Below are 18,951 nucleotides of genomic sequence, written 5' to 3' on the forward strand. Positions count from 1 at the left end.
GGCTTTGGTAGTGGCCATACTCCCCACATTTATAATAGAGGACCGGGGCCTGGGGGGCAGGCAAGTTGATGGGGGGCTGTTGCCCATAGTGGCTGGTGCATAACCAAAACCCCTGCACCGCCCATTATGGTGTTGTTGCCTATAGTGGTTGGTGTAGGGGTTTTGGTAATGAGTGGTGGAAGATAGGTCACCTAAGGAGTAGGTTGGCAAAGGGGAGGTGTGGCAACATGAAAAGTTAGTGGGGCTATAAGAGAAGAAATATCATAATGAGCAGGGTTAGGAGATGTTGAGGTGGGGCGTGGGGCTTGTTGTTGGTGAAGTTGATAGAATCCCTCTGGATAATAATAGTCTTTATATCCTTGCCAATCCTTTTCATAGAAGAAGTAGTGCCTTGTCTTTTGAGGACTAGCATATGGCACACCACAACCCCTTCTTGGCTTCTTGTTGGGTCTTTAGTTCTTCAATCTCCTGCTTGAGTTGGAGTAAAGTGCGTTTCTCATTTTGAGATTTTTGGTTCACTTTACGTGCCTCCAGCGCCCGTGTCAACTGAGCCATCAAGCAATCTCGTGCAACTTGCTTGGATAGTGTGAAAGGTTGAGTCCTAGGATTTCTCAAAACTTGTCTGCATTTGTGTGCATTCACTCGTGCCATGGATTCCTCTAGGATTCGAATTGTCACAAAACTTTAGTGGTGGGGATAGAGTGATGGGCACTAATTACCTACATTGTTCTATACACATTAAGGGCACCATTCCAAGTGTCACAAATCTTTAGTGGTGGGGATAGAGTAATGGGCACTAATTACCTGCATGGTTAGGTACACATAGGTACACATTAAGGGAACCATCCATGTTCTTTCATTAGATAGATAAATGAACCCACCATACATTTGGCTTTTTTCTCCTTCATTTTGATATTTTTTCTTAGCTTTTCCATCAAGGCTTCGAGATCCACATTTAGGCTTGCATTTCTAGTTGCCTTTTGATGTTGTAGGAACCTCTTCTTCCTCCTTTTCAGACTTAAATTTGTTAGTGCGGGTGATCTTTTAGTTCATCATCCTCATTATTAAAGAGCTCCTTATCCACTTGCTTCCTTCATGCACAACGTGTATTCACCGAATTTATCCTTTGCATTTATAGCTCTCCTTATTCCCCTTCTCATTTCTTTGAAAACAAATGTCTCATCGAGTAGCCTTTATTAGTTCTTCCCATGTAGTCACTCACAAAAACACTTTGATGCCTTCTTTGTTTTTGCTAGATTTTAAAGGGTCTTTTCCCATGCCAGTAAAGATTTGCTTCACATTCTCCTATGATTCCTTTTTTTAGGAGCAAGGTTACTAAGCCATTCCAATGCAACATATTTCACATAGTTGAATTATATATCATTCTCATATGCCTTGTTTAATTCACATAGTTGCTCAAATTACTATAGTATAGCTTGTGTGGGTGTGCCCTTAGTTTTGATCATTGACTTTTTCTCTATGTTTCTTTAGCCATAATGCTCTTGATGTTGTGCCTATATGCTTAAAATTGTGCTCAAGATGGTATGAGATTCATTGGAGTTGGAGGATGGTGGCCTTTTAAAATGTTATCCTATACTATGGTTCTTTGAATCTCAATGTCCCTTACTTCTTGTTCTTACTTTGTTGCTCTTTCTTCTATAATCCCTTGTGGAACTTCAAGTGCTTGGCCACTGCTGCTTAAGTGACCTAGTTAGTTGGCTATTCTTTGTATTCCTTGTAATCTTTGTTGCCTTCCTATAATTCCCAAGACTCCTCTTTAGAATCCATGTCACTATTTCCTCTATGAAAAGCTTCTTCTAAGTCTTTAAATGGGACACACATGCTCACAAACACAATTATATATATATATTCTACACTAGTTATTTCATATTGATTTAATAACACATACATGTTGCATAAGCCATGGAGAGAAGGAGTGTCCATGTTTTTATGAGATTGGCACGGATTGACAAAATCAAGGATTTCCAATTTTGAGACACACGCTCACAAACACAATTATATAGGCTCACAAACACAATTATTGTTATTTCATATTGATTTAGTAACACATACATGTTGCATAAGCCATGGAGAGAAGGAGTGTCCATGTTTTTATGAGATAGGCACGGATTGACAAAATCAAGGATTTCCAATTTTGAGACATTCACTAAAACCTTTGTATAACCAACTTTAAGGTTGGGGTTAGCGGGCATTTGCTTGAATGGCTTAGCTCATCATGACCCTCCCTAACCAAGAGGTCGTGGGTTTGATCCTAGACACCATAGGGTTGTGTGTGAGTGGTGTAGCTTCTAGCTCTCTATATCCCCTCGGTTGCATCCCCTAGAAAGTGAAAGGGGGCTTTCGAAAATTTTTAAAGGTCAGGAAACATCATATGATTGTAAGGGTTCAAATACAACATTTGTTTGAAATATTTTACAAATTTGATGGGTGCATATTCTATTCACTTAAATCATCGTATATTCTATTCACTCAAATCATGGTAGTTGTATTAATTAAATGTCACTAACGTGGTATTTAATTAATACAACCTTAGTGCATGAGCTCCCCTCCTCTCCTCATCCTCCTCCTACTCCCTATGGGAGAGAATGAGCCCTTGAACCCTTTTTATAGAGAATTGTGAGACCTGAAATAGAGCTAGGGCACGGCGGTGAACTTTTCCAGCATTAATCATACTAAAATAAAAACCTTAAAAAAAACACTCCTATTCTTGAAAACTCTAAAGAATATATTTAATGGAAATGCAAAAACAATATATTTTGGTGGGCGTTCTTTGTATTCAATAAATAATTTATTCACGATAATAAAGAAACCCCAAAACAGTTTTCGTCCAAAGCTGGCCACCCGCCATGGCTGCAATTCTCACAGAAAACATGCTTCTACAAGGCACCAGTTGAACGCTGAGGAGAGTAGCATCGATCCGTTCAAAGGGAAAAGTCACAGAGTTACTGTCGATTGTCAGTACGGAGGAAACCATTTGTAGCAGGGAGCCATGAGCTCGTATGTGCAATGGAAGCTGTGTGTTGGATTATTCTCTGGTAAGTACCAACCACAACTGTACCCTCTCTCTATCTCTGTCATGAGTGGCGAACTTCAAATCCCATACATTTAATCTATACATCCCATGTATGTACTTCCCCCTTTTGCCACAGATCATCGTGCCACATCAAGGCGCTCTTCTTTGTTTACCTGTTGATGCTGAAATGGCGGAAACAAAGTCCACACATCTCCAGATAGCAAGCTTAGGTGTTGAAGCCTTCATAAGATGCATGGTAAAAAGGTGACCAATTGCACTCGGGAGATAGATGGTGAGAAGATGACCGAAGTTAGATAGAAAGAAGGATAGTGATAAGGCACCCAAATGCGCACTAACATAGTATCGATTGCATCTATGTTTCAGTCTTATCTCATTCAAACATCTTTGCCTGGTTGAGCACTGAGGCCTGTTAAGCGACCTGCACGAGCGTTGCATGTGCGACCTTTTGTGTAAGTGTGTACGATCATGCGCACGTGTGTGTGTGCATTGTGTGAGCCCTTCGTCCCTGCAAGGTCTTGCTCTTCCTATGCTCGCCGCCCATCTCTTTCTTGTGGGTACATGTGTGTGTGTGTGTATGTATGCCTAAAAATGATCCAAATGATCTCAAGTACATTATGAGAACTTTATAATTATTTGGTTAAGCAATTGGATTTTATATCAACTTTTCTAAGTCTAAACTGTTTCCGTTGACTTCTTGTGATTGGCATGCACTGGAATGGCCAGGACAACTTATTCCACCAGACCACTTGGTTAGACATTTGAGATACCCAGTGGTATGGTCTATGTCTATGCAGGGTGCCATTCATTGGGTATTGAACAAATTGAAGGCCAAGCTAGCATATTGGAAGTTTTCTACATGGCCTTTACATGTGCGTCTCAAAATTGTTCAATTCATCATTATGGCCTATGTGGAATTTTATTTGCCGTTGTTGATTTGGCGTAAAATTGATATTGATACTTTTATGTCTGATGTCTAGGAATTGTTGTAGAAAACCAAGCATCATATGAGAGTGCCACGTCTTCTAAGGCAATCTTTGGTATGCACTCCTAAAATCCATGGTGGATTAAATATACTTGATCTGCATTATCCTTCACTGTGGATTTACCCTCATGCTGATACTTTATGGGACTTGCATAAGAATACTAAATGGTGGAAACAAAGGCTTCAAATAATTCGGGGTTGTAAGTTGCCTCTCAAACGACGTCTATTCTTATGGAGATGGCTTGTGGGAACACTTTGAGTTTCTACTTTTCTTGCAAAACGACATATCTCCAGCGATAGATGTTGTAGATGTGGACGACATGCAGAGTCTGTTCCCCATCTTTTTTGGCATTGCACGGAGTCCTGAAATTTCTTGGAAGCACTGACTCACAACCTCTGAGGACGTTTTTCATCATTCAAAGGAGGAAAACTCTTCTAGGCTATTGATATCCCACAGTTTGAAGTCTTTTTCTACTGTTTCTAGCTTTCTTCCATGGGCGACTTCTCTCTGAAGTACATCCTCCCCATGTATCTTGTTTCTTGGTAATAGAACACTGGTTCTTACCCAAAAGAAAAGTGTGTATGTGTGTGCGTGTGTGTGTTCCAGGTAGTGGCTACCTCTGTGCATTGCTCGCCAAGGCCTGTGCATGTTGTAGTGTAAAGGCCTTTGCTTGTGTGTATAGCCGTTGTTTCGGTCCTGCTCACCATTGGTTTGTGTAACGCAAGGGAATGTAAAAGCGACAAAATTGAAGAACTACTTGTAGCAAACCCTCTTAATCAATAATCATAAATAATGAAAGAAAGTAGGATTCATAGAAAAGATAAACGAAAACCTCACTGAGAGAGGAACAGGCTCCTCCCTCTTTGCAAGAATTTATTGAATCAAACCACGGGCTTAAAGTGTTAGCAGTCATCTCTTGTCTGTACACTATTTCAGGGCCTCTGTTGTAGGTGTGCCCGCCTGTTTTAGTGTTTTCCCATTTTTCCTCACTCTCCTTGTATTTTTCCCATTTTACGGAGGTGTGGCAGGGCCTCTGGCCGATTGCTTGCTCAGGCACCCGACTTGTCTAGGTGACCTGGCCAATTCCAGGTACCTGGCCGACTGTCTTTTTCTGGTCGGGGGGGGCTGCCCATGGCTGGTTGTGCTGTTGTCGGCCTGTTTAAGGCTGGTCAACCAGCAACCTGGGACCATTAAAGTGGCCCCTTGCCCCCACACTCCACGTTGTAGTTTTCCGGGATTTTCTTTGGTGTATATAGCAGAGTTACATAGCTTCTCTCTCTCTTTCATCTGTGTCTTTCTCTCTACAACAGTTGTCTTCATTCCCATTTTGACATGGTATCAGAGCCCCAGGTGGCTTGAAGCTTGGAGTCAGTGGGACGTCGAGGGTTTGCTGATTTGAGGTGCTGATTGGAGATTGCTTGGGTTGTACGGGACTTGGAGAGCACTTGGAGATTTTGGACACCGATGCTTCATCTTCTTCGAGCGAGGAGGCAGTGGGCTTCACCGTCAGGATTCTCGGGAGTGCTTGATACTGGTGCTTCCAGGCACATGACTCCTTCCCGTGATTTCTTACAGGATCTTAAACAATAGTCCGGTCGCATTTTCATTGGTGACAATTCCACCATACCGATTCAGAGGGCCGGATGGAGATCATTCCCAATGGCAGAGAGGAGAAGCATTCCTCTTGTGTTCTTTACGTCCCTGCACTTGGTTTTCATCTATTGTCAGTGCATGAGGTTTGCAAGACTAGCTTCCGGGTGGAGTTTGAGGAGCATTCTATTGCTCTACGGGACAGAGAGACAGGCCAGGTTGTTTGGGAAGGCGGAGTGAAGAACGGTATATACAAACTCTCAGTACTCTCCTCACTCCACAAGCTCTCAGATTAGTGACTTGTGGCACTTTCGATTTGGCCACTTCAATGTGGATGTGCTACGGCGAGCTTTTCGGGACCAGATGGTGGTTGGCTTGTCAGATGTTGGCAGCAGCAGGCAGGGACATTGTAGTTCTTGCATTCATGGTAAGCAGCACAGGGAATCTTTTTTGAAGCAAGCTTCCAGGTGGGCTTCGAAACCTTTGGAGTTGGTACACACTAACTCGTGTGGACCTATGAAGACGCCATCCTTGGGAGGTTCTTTGTATTTCATTCTGCTTGTTGATAATTGTAGCAGATTTACTTGGGTTTATTTCCTTTCTCAAAAGGACCAAGTTTTTGCTCGGTTCAAGGAGTGGCATGTGATGGTGGAGAAAGTGTCTGTCTTGCAGATAAAGACTTAGGGTTGACAAAGGAGGAGAGTTTTCTTCCAATGCATTCGTGCGGTTTTGTGCGAAACATGCCATCAAGCGGGAGTTGGCCAATACAGATTCGCCTTCAGAGAATGGAGTAGTTGAGTGTAAGAACAAGATTGTGGTGGAGATGGCGAGGATGATGCTGGAGCATCGTGATCTTCCTCGTCCACTTTGGGGTGGCTACGGCTGTCCATATCCTCAACCGTTCTCCGACAACTTCAGTACCGAACATGACTTCCTTTGAGTCGTATTTTGGCAGGAAACCAGATGTCTCCTATTTCCGAGTGTTTGGGAGTGATGCATATGTTCACATTCCAAAGAAGTAGAGGGGGAAGCTTGACTTGAAGTCCCAAAAGCTTGTTTTTGTGGGATATAACTCTCTTTCCAAGGGATACAAGTTGTATGATCCCGAGAGGAACGAGGTCGTGGTCACCCGAGACGTGGTTTTTGATGAGCATGTTCCAGTTTCCACTGTTGATGAGCCGCCACTTCTTGGAGACCTAGATGATTCTGATGTTGATTCCTAGTCGATTGTTCCAGCTGGACAGCCTCAGTCAGTTGAGGAGGTTGAGCCCGCGGCTGGAGATGAGCCCCCACAGCAGTAGCTGGAGACTCTGCGTTCTGTTCAAGTATCCAGGTGGTTGCTAGACACCCTTCAGGAGTCGGGTGTTACGGAGCTTCCCTCCGAATGGACCACAGAGGACGGACCTCGAAGATCGCATAGAGTTCGTAACAAGTCATTCAGCGGAGATCTTACAGGTAAACTATGCTTTGATGTCTCAAATCATGCGGGACAAAGAGCCCACTTCCGTCAAGGAAGCCCTTGCACAGGATACTTGGAGGAAAGCCATGCAGGTGGAGCTAGATGCCATAGAGAAGAATAAAACTTGGGAGTTGGTTCTGAGGCCGTCAAAACGGTCTGTCATTAATGTCAAGTGGGTTGTAAGACCAAGTATACATCAGATGGGTCTGTGGACAAACACAGCCAAACTTCTGGCTAGTTTGTGGGCTAAAGAGATGATGCAAAATCCTAAGCTAAGGTGGATGTTGCCTAAGTACACACATAATGATTGAAGGCTAAACTAATTAAGCTTTAGTCTCAAGTTCAGTTAGGTTACAAGATTGAGACCTGTACTCATAGAAAGACTTGAGAGCTTGCTTGATTTGATTGCATGCCGCAGGTGCTTGAAGCTCGTAAGGCAGGAAAGTGGGCGGTTTATAGAGATAACAAGGTCATCATCACAGATAGACGTCCCAAATAGGGACACGGGGTCTATGGGACTACACATCTGAGGATGGTGGTCTGGAATTGCAGACTTTGTGGTCAGACATTGGGGGATTCAATAAGACTTTCATAGGACGGGACATCATCTTCTATATAGAGACGCACCAGAGCCAGGGGAAGGGACTACCACATGTATTGGGATACCAGTGGGAGTGAGTTGGGATCTGAACAGTAGGAGGGGTGAGGGGATCAGGAGTAGCAGTTTTATTTAGAACACACTTACAGCCCATGGTAGCATGGTCAAGAGGGATGAGGAGGCCCACTACATATGTGTTCGGTTATAGATTACAGCCTCGAGATGCTATTTTGTCCCGGATTCTATGTGGCAATATGCTATTTTGTCGTGGATTCTTCACGATATGCCCCATAGGAGTGGAGGGAGTCTCCATACACAGCTCTCTCCGAGGATATCATTGGCTTCTTGTTTGAGACTAGGCGAGGTTCTCTTACTTGGGGACTTCAATGCTAGGACCAATAGTGAGTAGATATAGATGTATGGTTTGGAGGACCCTATCAGGGTGCATGTGATATACTAGTATGGCACACGGCTACGGTGGATCTCATAGGACGATGGAACCATCACTTTCTATGGGAGATGCCTCCTACAGCTTGGCTCACGCCATAGCGTTGCTATCTATAATGGGAGACCATAGTGGGAGGGTAAAGTCAGCTATTAGCGAGGGTAGTTCCGGCGATCCCATAAGATAATCGACTGTGTTGGTGCCCCCCTTGTACGGAAAACTAGTAAGCCCTCTTGATGTAGGCCACCGCTTGGTGCCGACAATAGCTACCTCACCTTCACCCTCATATGCACACCACCTACCCTAGCACAAGCACCACCCATCTTACACTACACCGAGATCCATTTCACCCATGATTGTGGTCTTGTCTCTGCAGATCAGCTCTACCGTCCTCTCTCGGATGTGGACCCATCTGCACCCCTCACCACCCCACAACAATCATCCACACATCTGCCATCGACAGCCAAAGCCCACACAGCTACCATGCCTCCGAATTGTTGGTATGGCGACAAATGCTGTATCACACGTGCACGAGTTAGCTACCAAATCCAGAAGTGTGAAGCTGAACGGATTAACTGGTACCTTACTTGCTGCAAGACATGAGCACATTGTTGTAAACTGCATGAGAACTTATACCAACTCTTCTTGAGCGGGAATTCAGACGAGGCTTGGCGTAGGATCTGGGAAGGACGCTTACCCACCCCCATCATAGATCCACACAAATGGCACTCATATGCACACGCATTATACCACATACCCCACCAACATCCCCTCCCACATCCACCTCACACATGTCCCACCACATCCACCTTCTTCGTAGGAGACATGTTGAAGGCTATACACAGGCTTTAGAACGGCCGATCACAGGATCATGAGGGGCTTATAGCTGAGCACCTCTCTTATGTAGGCAACACCCTGGCACCCCAATTGCAAGCTGTAAATAGATCACTAACATGGGTAGCAAGGTTAAGGTGGTGGACTCGTATGTCTATCTCGGAGCTACCTTCACCAATCCACGCTTCTCTATGAGATAGGCAGCAGAGGATAGACTCACTAGAGTATATACAGCTCTAGCCTTATTGGAGAGGCAATGTTTCCAGGTGCATTTTTAGGAGCCGAGGACGAAGGGTTGGCTTTTGACACCCTAGTCACCCCAGCACTTACGCATGTAGCTCCCTTCTAGGCACCAGATTTATCCCTAGCAGATTGGCATTGCATAAAGCATCCTTAGATCATGATGCTATCACGGATGATACACAAAAGCCATCTGTTCCCCGCGAGATCATCTAGGCAGAGTTTGCTGCGGCTCCTATGTTGACGGAGGCCCTGTTCCAGACAGTCAAGCAGTCGGAGGAGAGCATTCATCTTGGTATGGCATAGAACTCACTGGGTTTCAGGCACATGGATAACAAATGGATCTTGTCCCTCCATTTTAGTATGATCTAGATTCACCATACATTAAGGTTACACGAGGACAGGAACCGGGTTATCCGATACGATCTACTGGGGCTATGCACACGTAACACATGGATCACATCGGTAGGCCCATTGCCTACCAAGTTGCAGTACTATAGAGATCATTTCTTGAGATTCACAGCAGATGGTTTCATACAGAGACCAAGTTATCTCGATGCCTTCATGTCCCATGCTATGAGGATAGCCATTGGCCAGCTTAGGGTATCATCCCATAGAATGAGGATAGAGATTGGTAGAGTTGAGCGAATACCCAGAGAAGACAAGACATGTTGACTCTATCAGACAAGGGAGGAGCACTATGTTTGCCAGTGCCTAGTCTACTACTATGAGATCAGAGGGAGATTTCACTGTCTATTCAAGAGAGGGCTTTGGACCCTTCTCCCAGATCATGGAGAGGTGCCTTGGACTCTTCCTACTGGAGCTCAGCTGACACATAGAGTCACTACTCAAAGATCCTCGCCCCCCAACAACCCTCCTCTCAGCTGACACATAGAGTCACTACTCAAAGATCCTCGCCCCCAACAACCCTCCTCTCAGCTTAGAATCACCAGTTTTTTCCAACCTACAAGGGTGGATAGGGAGGCACTAGAGCCCATCACAATGGATACGGGAGCCTATACCATAGTGCCCCCTCGCAGCAAGCCCATGGGAGTCACATCAGATCGAGCACACACTCTAGAGAGCTAGACGTCCTTGTCCCATTGAACACTGACCACCTCCAGGTCATTAGCCCTTGATTGAGGAGATCCTGGCCTGCCATCGAGCATCCTCATCCTCACACAAGACTATTGACTTCTCTAGCCTTCTTGTATCACCCATGATGGTGGACATCCGGGATGGGCCGTTGCTTGACATACAGGGTTGATTGACTGTTTTTATTCAGCTCTCCCATATCCCATCACTTATTGTACCCTATACTTGGCATAGTAGGATCTAGATTTTTCATCTTGTATAATCTTAGAGTCTGAGATCTTAGCTTTAAGTTTTTAGTTTTAGTTTAGTGTTGCTTTTTCTTATTTCATCCATGACAAGATTTCATGGACACTATGTACACATCATTTTGGTCTCATAAACCCAATAGGTCTTTTGAAGACATTAATAACTTTCTTTCTTTCTTTCTTTCTCTACACCAGGGCACAACAGATATGAGAGCCCTCCTCGCCCCGTGCCCCATGTATGATGACTGCACGTCACCATCTCCACTGGGTGGAATTAATAGTATACCACTTATCATGATTGTACATCTATAGCATGCTAGACAGTGACTGCAAAGTGAGCTGCATATGACTAGGATTAGCTTTTCATTTCAGTTTTTCTTTCCATGATACTCAGGACATGGACTTGTTGTATTCAGATTTGTCTCATAGGCCAATCTGGCCTTCCGTAGACGTTAATATATCTTTTCTTTCTTTCTTTCTTTTCTCCTCCTACACGCTCACCCCCCCTTTTCGAAGCCCTTCATGCATGTAGTCACTCTTTCTCGCATACATGCACACATTGAAGTCCACCCTAATTTCTGATACATTTCAAAAGACGTCTATGCTAGTAGTGTTTTTACTTAATTAATCATTCAAATCACTAGAAAATCAAAATGACAAAGTAACTGCTAATCCATCAATATTAATCAAATTTCCTTTTCCTTCCAAGCATTGAAAAATGAAGACATTGTTTCTTTATGGACTTGTGGTCTATGGCAAGTCTACACTTGTAATGATTTTAGCCTATTGCAGGTTTTATTTTTTTGGTAGCAGCACAATCGCCGCCCCCACCCAAATTATTTTCTCCACCACCACCTGCAGGTAAACGTCCATTGTAGAAACTGATTATGAAGGGAGGAAGCTTCATTCTGCACATATAATCAGACCATTTTTCCTTTTGCAGATTATTCCATAAGCACAAAGTGCTCGAGCTTAGTAAATGCTGATGATCAACAGAAAGTCATGAAAATGGGGGAAAATTTGGACCTTCTTTTTGCTCCAATGGTTATGGCATGTGAAGAGATTCTTTGCACAAAAATGTATACAGCCACCTGTAGCCCACAAAGGTGTCCAAAATGCAAACCCTATGCTGGCCCTGCTGATCGCTTTCGAGCACAGGTTGAGGATATGAATGGTGAAAATGTAGGAGTCCCATGTGATGTAAAGAGGATTTCAATTATGTACTTGATTACCTGTATTGCAAAAAACACCCTTGCCAATCTCACTGTAAACTATGCTCTCAAGATCTATGCTCAACAACCGAATGGTACCATGTCTGTGGTAAACAATACCGCAAGTATTGCTTTTCAGGCAGGTATACTATCTGTTCACCTCTTGGGCTGAAATACTTTAATTACTACCTTCTCTAAGATTCCATGCTTCTAAAACATATAGAAAATTGCTCAAAGAAAGTCTGCTGTGTCTTAGGTGATATTTCTATTAAGAACAGTGGTCCAGGATACTGGCCCAATGGTAATGAGCTTGCTGTAGGAGAAATATCCAGTTTCATGTTTCCAGTCAAGGATAAATACAACAATGTGAAGAGAAAATCCTCAGGTGCAGCCACAAATGCAGATATCAAAGAGGCTTTTGGCCAGCTTGACACAAGGAGCTCAAGTTATTTAAATTCTTTCAGCTTAAAGTATGATAAAGAAAGTGGATATGTGACTGTAACCTTTATCCCCACTACATTTGGCACTTGGCCTTTGTTTCTGGGACAAACAGAAATAGGCTTCATACTGAACACTCCGTATACATACAAGGTTGTCACTTCAGGTATCTCTCACAGGAGTAATCTGTTATGTATTTGAAATGTGAGGATACACACGCTTTTTCCTGAAAGTTAAAACTCATGGAAGATCTCACTTTATGAAGAGGTACCCTAGCCTTCAAAAACTCCTGCTCCTAACAGCCCTGGTGGTTGGTCCTCAGTTTGTGTGCCTCTACTCTGGCAAACGCCTAGATGGCCTTTCTTTACTGTCATATACACCCTAGGGTACAGTCAGACTGTTGCCATATGGACTGGTCCTAGGTATGCCACAGATCGGGTACCAAAGCTGGACAAAAATCTTGGCATAACAAATTCGCTAAAACGATCAACTATCATAAGAGACTTGTGATCACTGCAAGCCTCAAAATCGTGACCATAAAGAAAATGTTTCTAGTGTTTAGGGCCTTGATTACGACAAGGAGCTCCTGGTCATAGACCGAGTTATTCTGCTTTGCAGATTGCAGCTTACGGGATATGTAAGCAATTGGATGATCGTGCTGTTGTAAACCAACTCCTATGGCGGTGCTGCACACATTTGTAATAACTTGGACTGGATCATCCCATGAGGCAAGCGCTAAACAAGGAGCCGTGTATAAAGCAATTTTGAGGTTCTTGAAAGCCTGCAATCCACCCTGAGTCATGTGGATGCATTGCCTACAGGTCTTGACACCCTTGAGTAGATCTGTGAGAGCGACCGAGAGGCACGAAACTTGTCGATGTGGATAGAATATGCCTGGCAAATTCCCACAAACGACCGCATGTCATGTGTTGTAGCCGGAATCTCCCAATTGAGTATTTCAACCACTTTGGCGTGATCTAATCGGATGCCCTTTGAGGTAAAGATGTAGCCAAGGTAGTGAACCTCGACCAAATAGAACTTTGAATATCTTTTCATGACAAAAGGCTCATTGCTTTCCTAGCAACTTCATCACCTTTTGGATGTCAATGTTGTGTTGCTCTACCGTAACTGAGAATATAAGTATATCATCCAAAAAGATGAAGACACACTTGCCTACCAAGTCCCTAAAGACATGCATCATCATGCGGTTAAATGTCATCGGAGCTTCTGTCAACCCGAAGAGCATGACCACAAACTCATAGTAGGCGTGTGTTTAGTGAGGAATGCTGTTTGGGGATGTCCCCTCTACTATCAATACCTTAGGTCAAGTTTCGAGAAGACCTTTGCTCCATTCAACCTCTCTAAGATAACATTGATTTGAGGCTTTGGGAACTTGCTCTTCAATGTTAGCTTTTTAAGAGTGCAGTTATCCACACAAGTTGGGATGATTCATCCTTTTTCTTGACAAAAAGGATCGGCGTTGCGAAGGGTGACACAATAGAACGTATGAAACCACAGACTGCAGCAATTCGTGGAGTTGATGGTGGTCCAACTCCGTTTCCATAGCCTTGCTCAGGCGGTACAGAAACTTGCTTGATGGTTCCGAGTCGGGGGGGAGATCAATCTTGTGATCCTTCTGTCTAGACAGGGGGAGCTTGTTGTCCTGAAGACAGATCTTTTGGAACCGGTCATATAGGGTCTTGTACTTCTCAAAAACAGTTGCCTGGGTGGGTGTGAACATAGATCACCGCACATTGTGCGCCTTTCTGAATCTCGTGTTTAGCTTGCATTGAAGGTATGTAAATATGTAGTGTCACATGTGCATAGGAGATAACTCTTCACATGTGTGGTTGCCTTGCTGCCCTGGTTGTGTTCGTACAACTCTGAACTGAAACTGTAGAGTCCGTACAGTGCTACAACATCATGTTGCATAGTTGTACCTGTTGCCAGACTGTACCTGACTGCTGTACCAGCTTGCTATACAGCTGAATCTTCATCTGTACCTGCTGTACCTACTAAAGGTGCCTTACAGTACACATACCTTGGATTTTCACAACAAAAATTTGGGCCTTATCTGATTTGGGGCTTCCATTGTCTTCCGACATTGGTCAAGTACACACTATACTACTCGAAGCCGACTAGTTGCATCTGTAAGTGAAATTTGAGACTATTTTCATTCTTTTCTTTAGTTCATTGCAACAGGTACAAGCAGCCTATAGCACTGCAGCTTACTGGCAGTTTGTGCATTTTGGGCTTGATAGTGCACAATAGTGCATTTTTGGTTGCATACAGATTAATTTTGAGCCTCTTTGCAGCTTGTGCATTTGTATCAATGGCATAAAACACAAGAGATGTATTTGGTGTACTCTCATAGGAGGATAAGTTGGATGGCACCAACTACTCCTTGTGGAGTTTAAGAGTCAAGAACTTGCTGGTGGGCAAAAGCGTTTAGGGGTTTGTCAGTGGGTGACGAGCCGAGACTCGCATACATTGCACCTGCAACTCTTGGTAGGAATGCTCTACAGGCACCAACACATGTAGTTTCCACTCAGGAACAACCAACGCAGATGGGATGTGCGTGATGCTCAGGCTATGGCCTTGATCTCTTTGTCAATAAAGAGATCCATTATTCCTCACATTTGTTCATGTAAAACCTCACAACGTACATGGGATGTATTGGAGCACAGTTGCATAGAAACGCGTTTCATACAGGTTCGAAACGTACGAAACGTTTCGAAACGTTTCGTCCTGTATGAAACGCGTTTCATACATCATGCATATTTTAAAAACCTTAGAAAACGTTTCCTTTCATACATCATGCATATTTTGCATCCCCTTTGGAGGAATGAGGAGCAATACCTCAATGAGGAGCTAGAGTCAAGATGGGTCGAGTACATTACCAAGTTGGTGGGAGTGGGAGGTGATATACAGCTTATGAGAAAGCTCGAGGATGAGCTTCTCATTTACCGCAACGGTAGCCATATGTTTGGGCGAGCTACTGCATTGCTCAGGGAGACACAGTTGGAGCCAATGCTACTCTCTTTTTGACTCTAACTTAACATTCTTTTTTGTACAATGTAGAGACGGATTGCATTGAGAGTTCTCTCCCAGGATTGCAGTTCAGGGCCTTGTGAGAGAAACTGGAGTACATGGGCTCTTTTTCACACGAAAAAGAGAAATAGACTCTCCTCACCACAATTGGAGAGGCTTGTCTTTTGTCATTGCAATCTCCGATTGCTAGAACAAAAGGGTCATCCCATTGAGCCTCGCCAAGTGAATCCAGATAAGATTGATATCATGAAGTGCAAGGAGATTTCCGACATTCCTCAGGAGGAGAGAGACATCTATTCTATGCTCTATGAGGAGATCATGGCTCCGGCTCGCACTACATGATCTTCTCGAGAGGCTAGTACTAGTGGTGCACCTGCACCTCTAGAGGATGAGGCATTTGAGGACTCGGCTACCGGCAGTGACCTTGAGAGTGAGGCTGCAGAGGCAGAAGATGCAGATGAGGATGAGCATGAGGATGCAGATGAGGATGCAGATAGTAGCTAGCAGCTGCCAGTATCATTTTATTTGGACATGTTATTTATTTTGATCTTGGATTTTGAGTCATGACTCATCACCCACGTGGTGATCCTTTTGATTTCTGTTTAGTCATCAGCGATCACCCACGTGATTTGTGATATCATCATATCTTACATGTATTTTGTTTTTATTGAAATGAATTCAATGTGGTCTCTTATAAGTTATGTCAATAGTTTTTTCTTTTGTATATTTCAAGTAAAAAATATACATGTTTTTTCTATTTTGTATGAAACCTTTTTGTACCCGTTTCTTACCTTTTATGAAACGTTTCAAAACGTATGAAACCCGTTTCATACCTGCCGTTTTTGAAACGCCTGGCAACTATGTATTGGAGACTATGTACCAAGCCAAAAATGAGGCTAGAGTTGCCTATTTGAAGAAAGAACTTGCAAATGAACGAAGGGGATAGCATGGCTGACCATCTTATGAAGATCCAAGATCTTCGGAAGCAGCTGCTTAGCATTGATGATGTCATTGTTGAAAGGGAGTTAGTCTCTAGGACACTACACTCACTTCCAGAATTATACCTCAACTTCCTCATTTCTCACTTTGTCTAGGAGGGGTAACCCTCAACCCCTTATATTTGAGGAGTTGGTTGGTTTGCTTTTACAGGAGGAACAAACGCGGAGGAATAAGTCTTCCATGATACGTGGCAATGATCAAGCTTTTGTTGCCAATGATAAGGGCAAGGCCAAGGGTGGCTATTATCAGTCTAAAGCTGATTCTGGACAGCCATCAAACAAGGGTAAAAGTGATACAAGCTAAAGAGAAGAAGAAGGAATCATGTTTAGCAGTGGACTCTTCTAGTACACTTGCAGCTAAGGCTGATGACTCGGTCAATTTTGTGCAAGATGATTGGGCTTTCTTGGTATGTAGCTATGATGCATCACAGGAGCACTTGTCTCTCAATGTAAACGAGAAGCAAGTCATTTGGTACTTTGACAATGGAGCCTCCAGTCACATTACCTCTAAAAGGGATTTGTTCATTTCACTAAGGACTACCCTAGATGGCAAGAAAGTCACATGTGCAAACAATACTTCTATCTAGTCCAAGGCATTGGTGAGATTATGCTCACAGTTGTAGATGGTTCAGATCTATGCATTACAGATGTATTGTATGTGCCTAGAATAAAGAAGAATTTGTTGTCAGTCTCCTATTTTGCTAAAAGAGGATATGTTGTGAACGTTGAGGATGATAGATGCACAGTGCGGGATAGAGAAAAGGACTATGTTATAGTCACTTATGGCACATTGTACCAGGGCTCGTATCATTTGGACTCATATGGGAAGAGAGGACATGATGCATGCTTGGCTACTACTACTACTTCTGCCATGCAAGAGGCAGAATTATGGCATGCCATGTTTGGACATGTAAATTTTGGAAGCTTGATGCTGCTACAAAGGCATCAAATGGTGCAAAATATACCACATATAGAGCTTCCACCTCCACATGTATGTGAAGGATGCATTTTGTGAAAGACGCACATAAATGCCTTCCCCAAGGATGGATGAGTAAGGGCTGTCCGGAAATTACAGCTCATACACAATTATGTGTGTGGTCCCATGAGGAGACCATCACTTGGGAACATAGTTTCCAGAAACGGCGTTTCTGGACCACCGAAACGTTTCGGAAACGTTTCCAGAAACGGAAACGGCGTTTCCAAGTTTTATTTTTTCCAGGGTTTAGAAACCCGCGTGCTCTCTTTCGCCGGCATTTTGCGCCTTCTTTCCGCCGCCTGTTTGGAGCTGCTCTACCCATCTACCTTGCCCTCTACTCCTCTACCTCCACATCAGCCCTCTACCACGCCCTCTACTTGGTTTTCAAGCTTTTGTAATGTTTTTATTAATATGTATGTATTAAACCCTAAAACCGAAACTCCGTTTCCCCGTTTCTTCCCGAAGGCCGAAACTCCGAAACTCCGTTTCCCGCCGTGCTCCGCACCCCGTTTCCGAAACTCGTGGAAACTATGCTTGGGAAGCATATATAATTTGTAACATTCATTGATGACTACTCCAGATTTGCATGGGTTTACCCTTGAATGGCAAAATTTGAGGTCTTTATATGTTTTTAGCATTATGTTGCCAAAGCTGAAAACAAGACAGGTTGCAACGTGCAAACCCTCCACTCAGATCGAGGGGAGGAATATATGTGAAATGCATTTAAGGCATATTTTGGAGAAAAGGGCATAAAGCATCAAGGTACTATGTCATACACACCACAACAAAATGGTGTGGCAGAGAGAAAAAACAAGTCATTGATGGAGATGGCCAGATGCATGGTAAAGGCTAAGAATCTAGATGGAGGCTATTATGTGTGCTACACGTCTTGAACTGGTGCCCAACAAAAGTATTGAAGACTATCACTCCATACGAGGCTTGGTATGATAGAAAGCCCAAGGTTGACTACCTTAGGGCTTTCGGTTGTCATGCATATGCTCATGTGCCTCTACAGATTAGAGGTAAATTGGATGACAAGGCAATCAAATGCATATTTGTGGGCCACAACAGTCGTAGGAAGGGATACCGTCTCTACAATCCATGCAGTCAAAGGATTTTTGAAAGTGGAGATGTTGTATTTGCTAAAAGTTCAGCTCACCCACTTGTAAAGTTTAGGTCTTTTCAGAGTGGCCCACAAAATATGTTTAAGGAACTACTACCATTGGGCATAGAAGGAAGAGTAGACAAGCCACATGAAATGCCTAATGGACATCATATGGGTGCTGAGATTCAGCCCCACAATCAGCCCATTGCAAACAATGACATTGAAGAGGTAAGAAGCGCGGACAGCATTGGAGGAGGCTCCAACAGTGCCTCGTTGGCTGGTCTGTACCCTACAAGAGACCAAGCTCTCCGCTCTTTGCATAGCAGGACATGGGTTGGCTCTAGAAATGCAAGAGAAAATGTAGATGTGTCGTGCATGAGTAGTCTATGTGACATAGATGAGCCAACTTCATTTGTGGAAGCCAAGGAAGATGAACACTGGCAAGCAACAAGAGATTGATGCAATCCAAAAAATTGCACATGGCATCTTGTGGACTTGCTACTAGGCAAGAAGCCAATTGGTACGAAGTGGGTGTACAAGGTCAAGAGAAAGTATGATGGTACCATTGACAGGTACAAAGCAAGACTAGTTGCCAAAGGATATGCCCAATAGAAAGGCATATATTATG

At 43.6% G+C, this 18,951-nt stretch overlaps 1 protein-coding gene across 4 annotated transcripts in view; it reads left to right on the forward strand.

Annotated features, from left to right (window-relative positions):
- Positions 1 to 2,812: 2,812 nt before the first annotated feature.
- LOC147642518 (uncharacterized) overlaps positions 2,813 to 18,951 on the forward strand; it is a 206,749-nt gene continuing 190,610 nt past the window's right edge. For all 4 annotated transcript variants that reach the window (XM_086807209.1, XM_086807200.1, XM_086807192.1 and 1 more), the window contains exons 1-4: positions 2,813 to 3,056; positions 11,337 to 11,405; positions 11,488 to 11,898; positions 12,012 to 12,359. In XM_086807209.1, the coding sequence (XP_086663335.1) occupies positions 3,011 to 3,056; positions 11,337 to 11,405; positions 11,488 to 11,898; positions 12,012 to 12,359 (874 nt within the window). In that variant the 5' untranslated portion in view covers positions 2,813 to 3,010. The remainder of the gene's footprint in view (positions 3,057 to 11,336; positions 11,406 to 11,487; positions 11,899 to 12,011; positions 12,360 to 18,951) is intronic.

The sequence above is a fragment of the Cibotium barometz genome, chromosome 1 (assembly GCF_041138505.1).
Source record: "Cibotium barometz isolate CiBa-2024 chromosome 1, ASM4113850v1, whole genome shotgun sequence".
In the NCBI taxonomy this organism is placed as follows: Eukaryota; Viridiplantae; Streptophyta; class Polypodiopsida; order Cyatheales; family Cibotiaceae; genus Cibotium; species Cibotium barometz.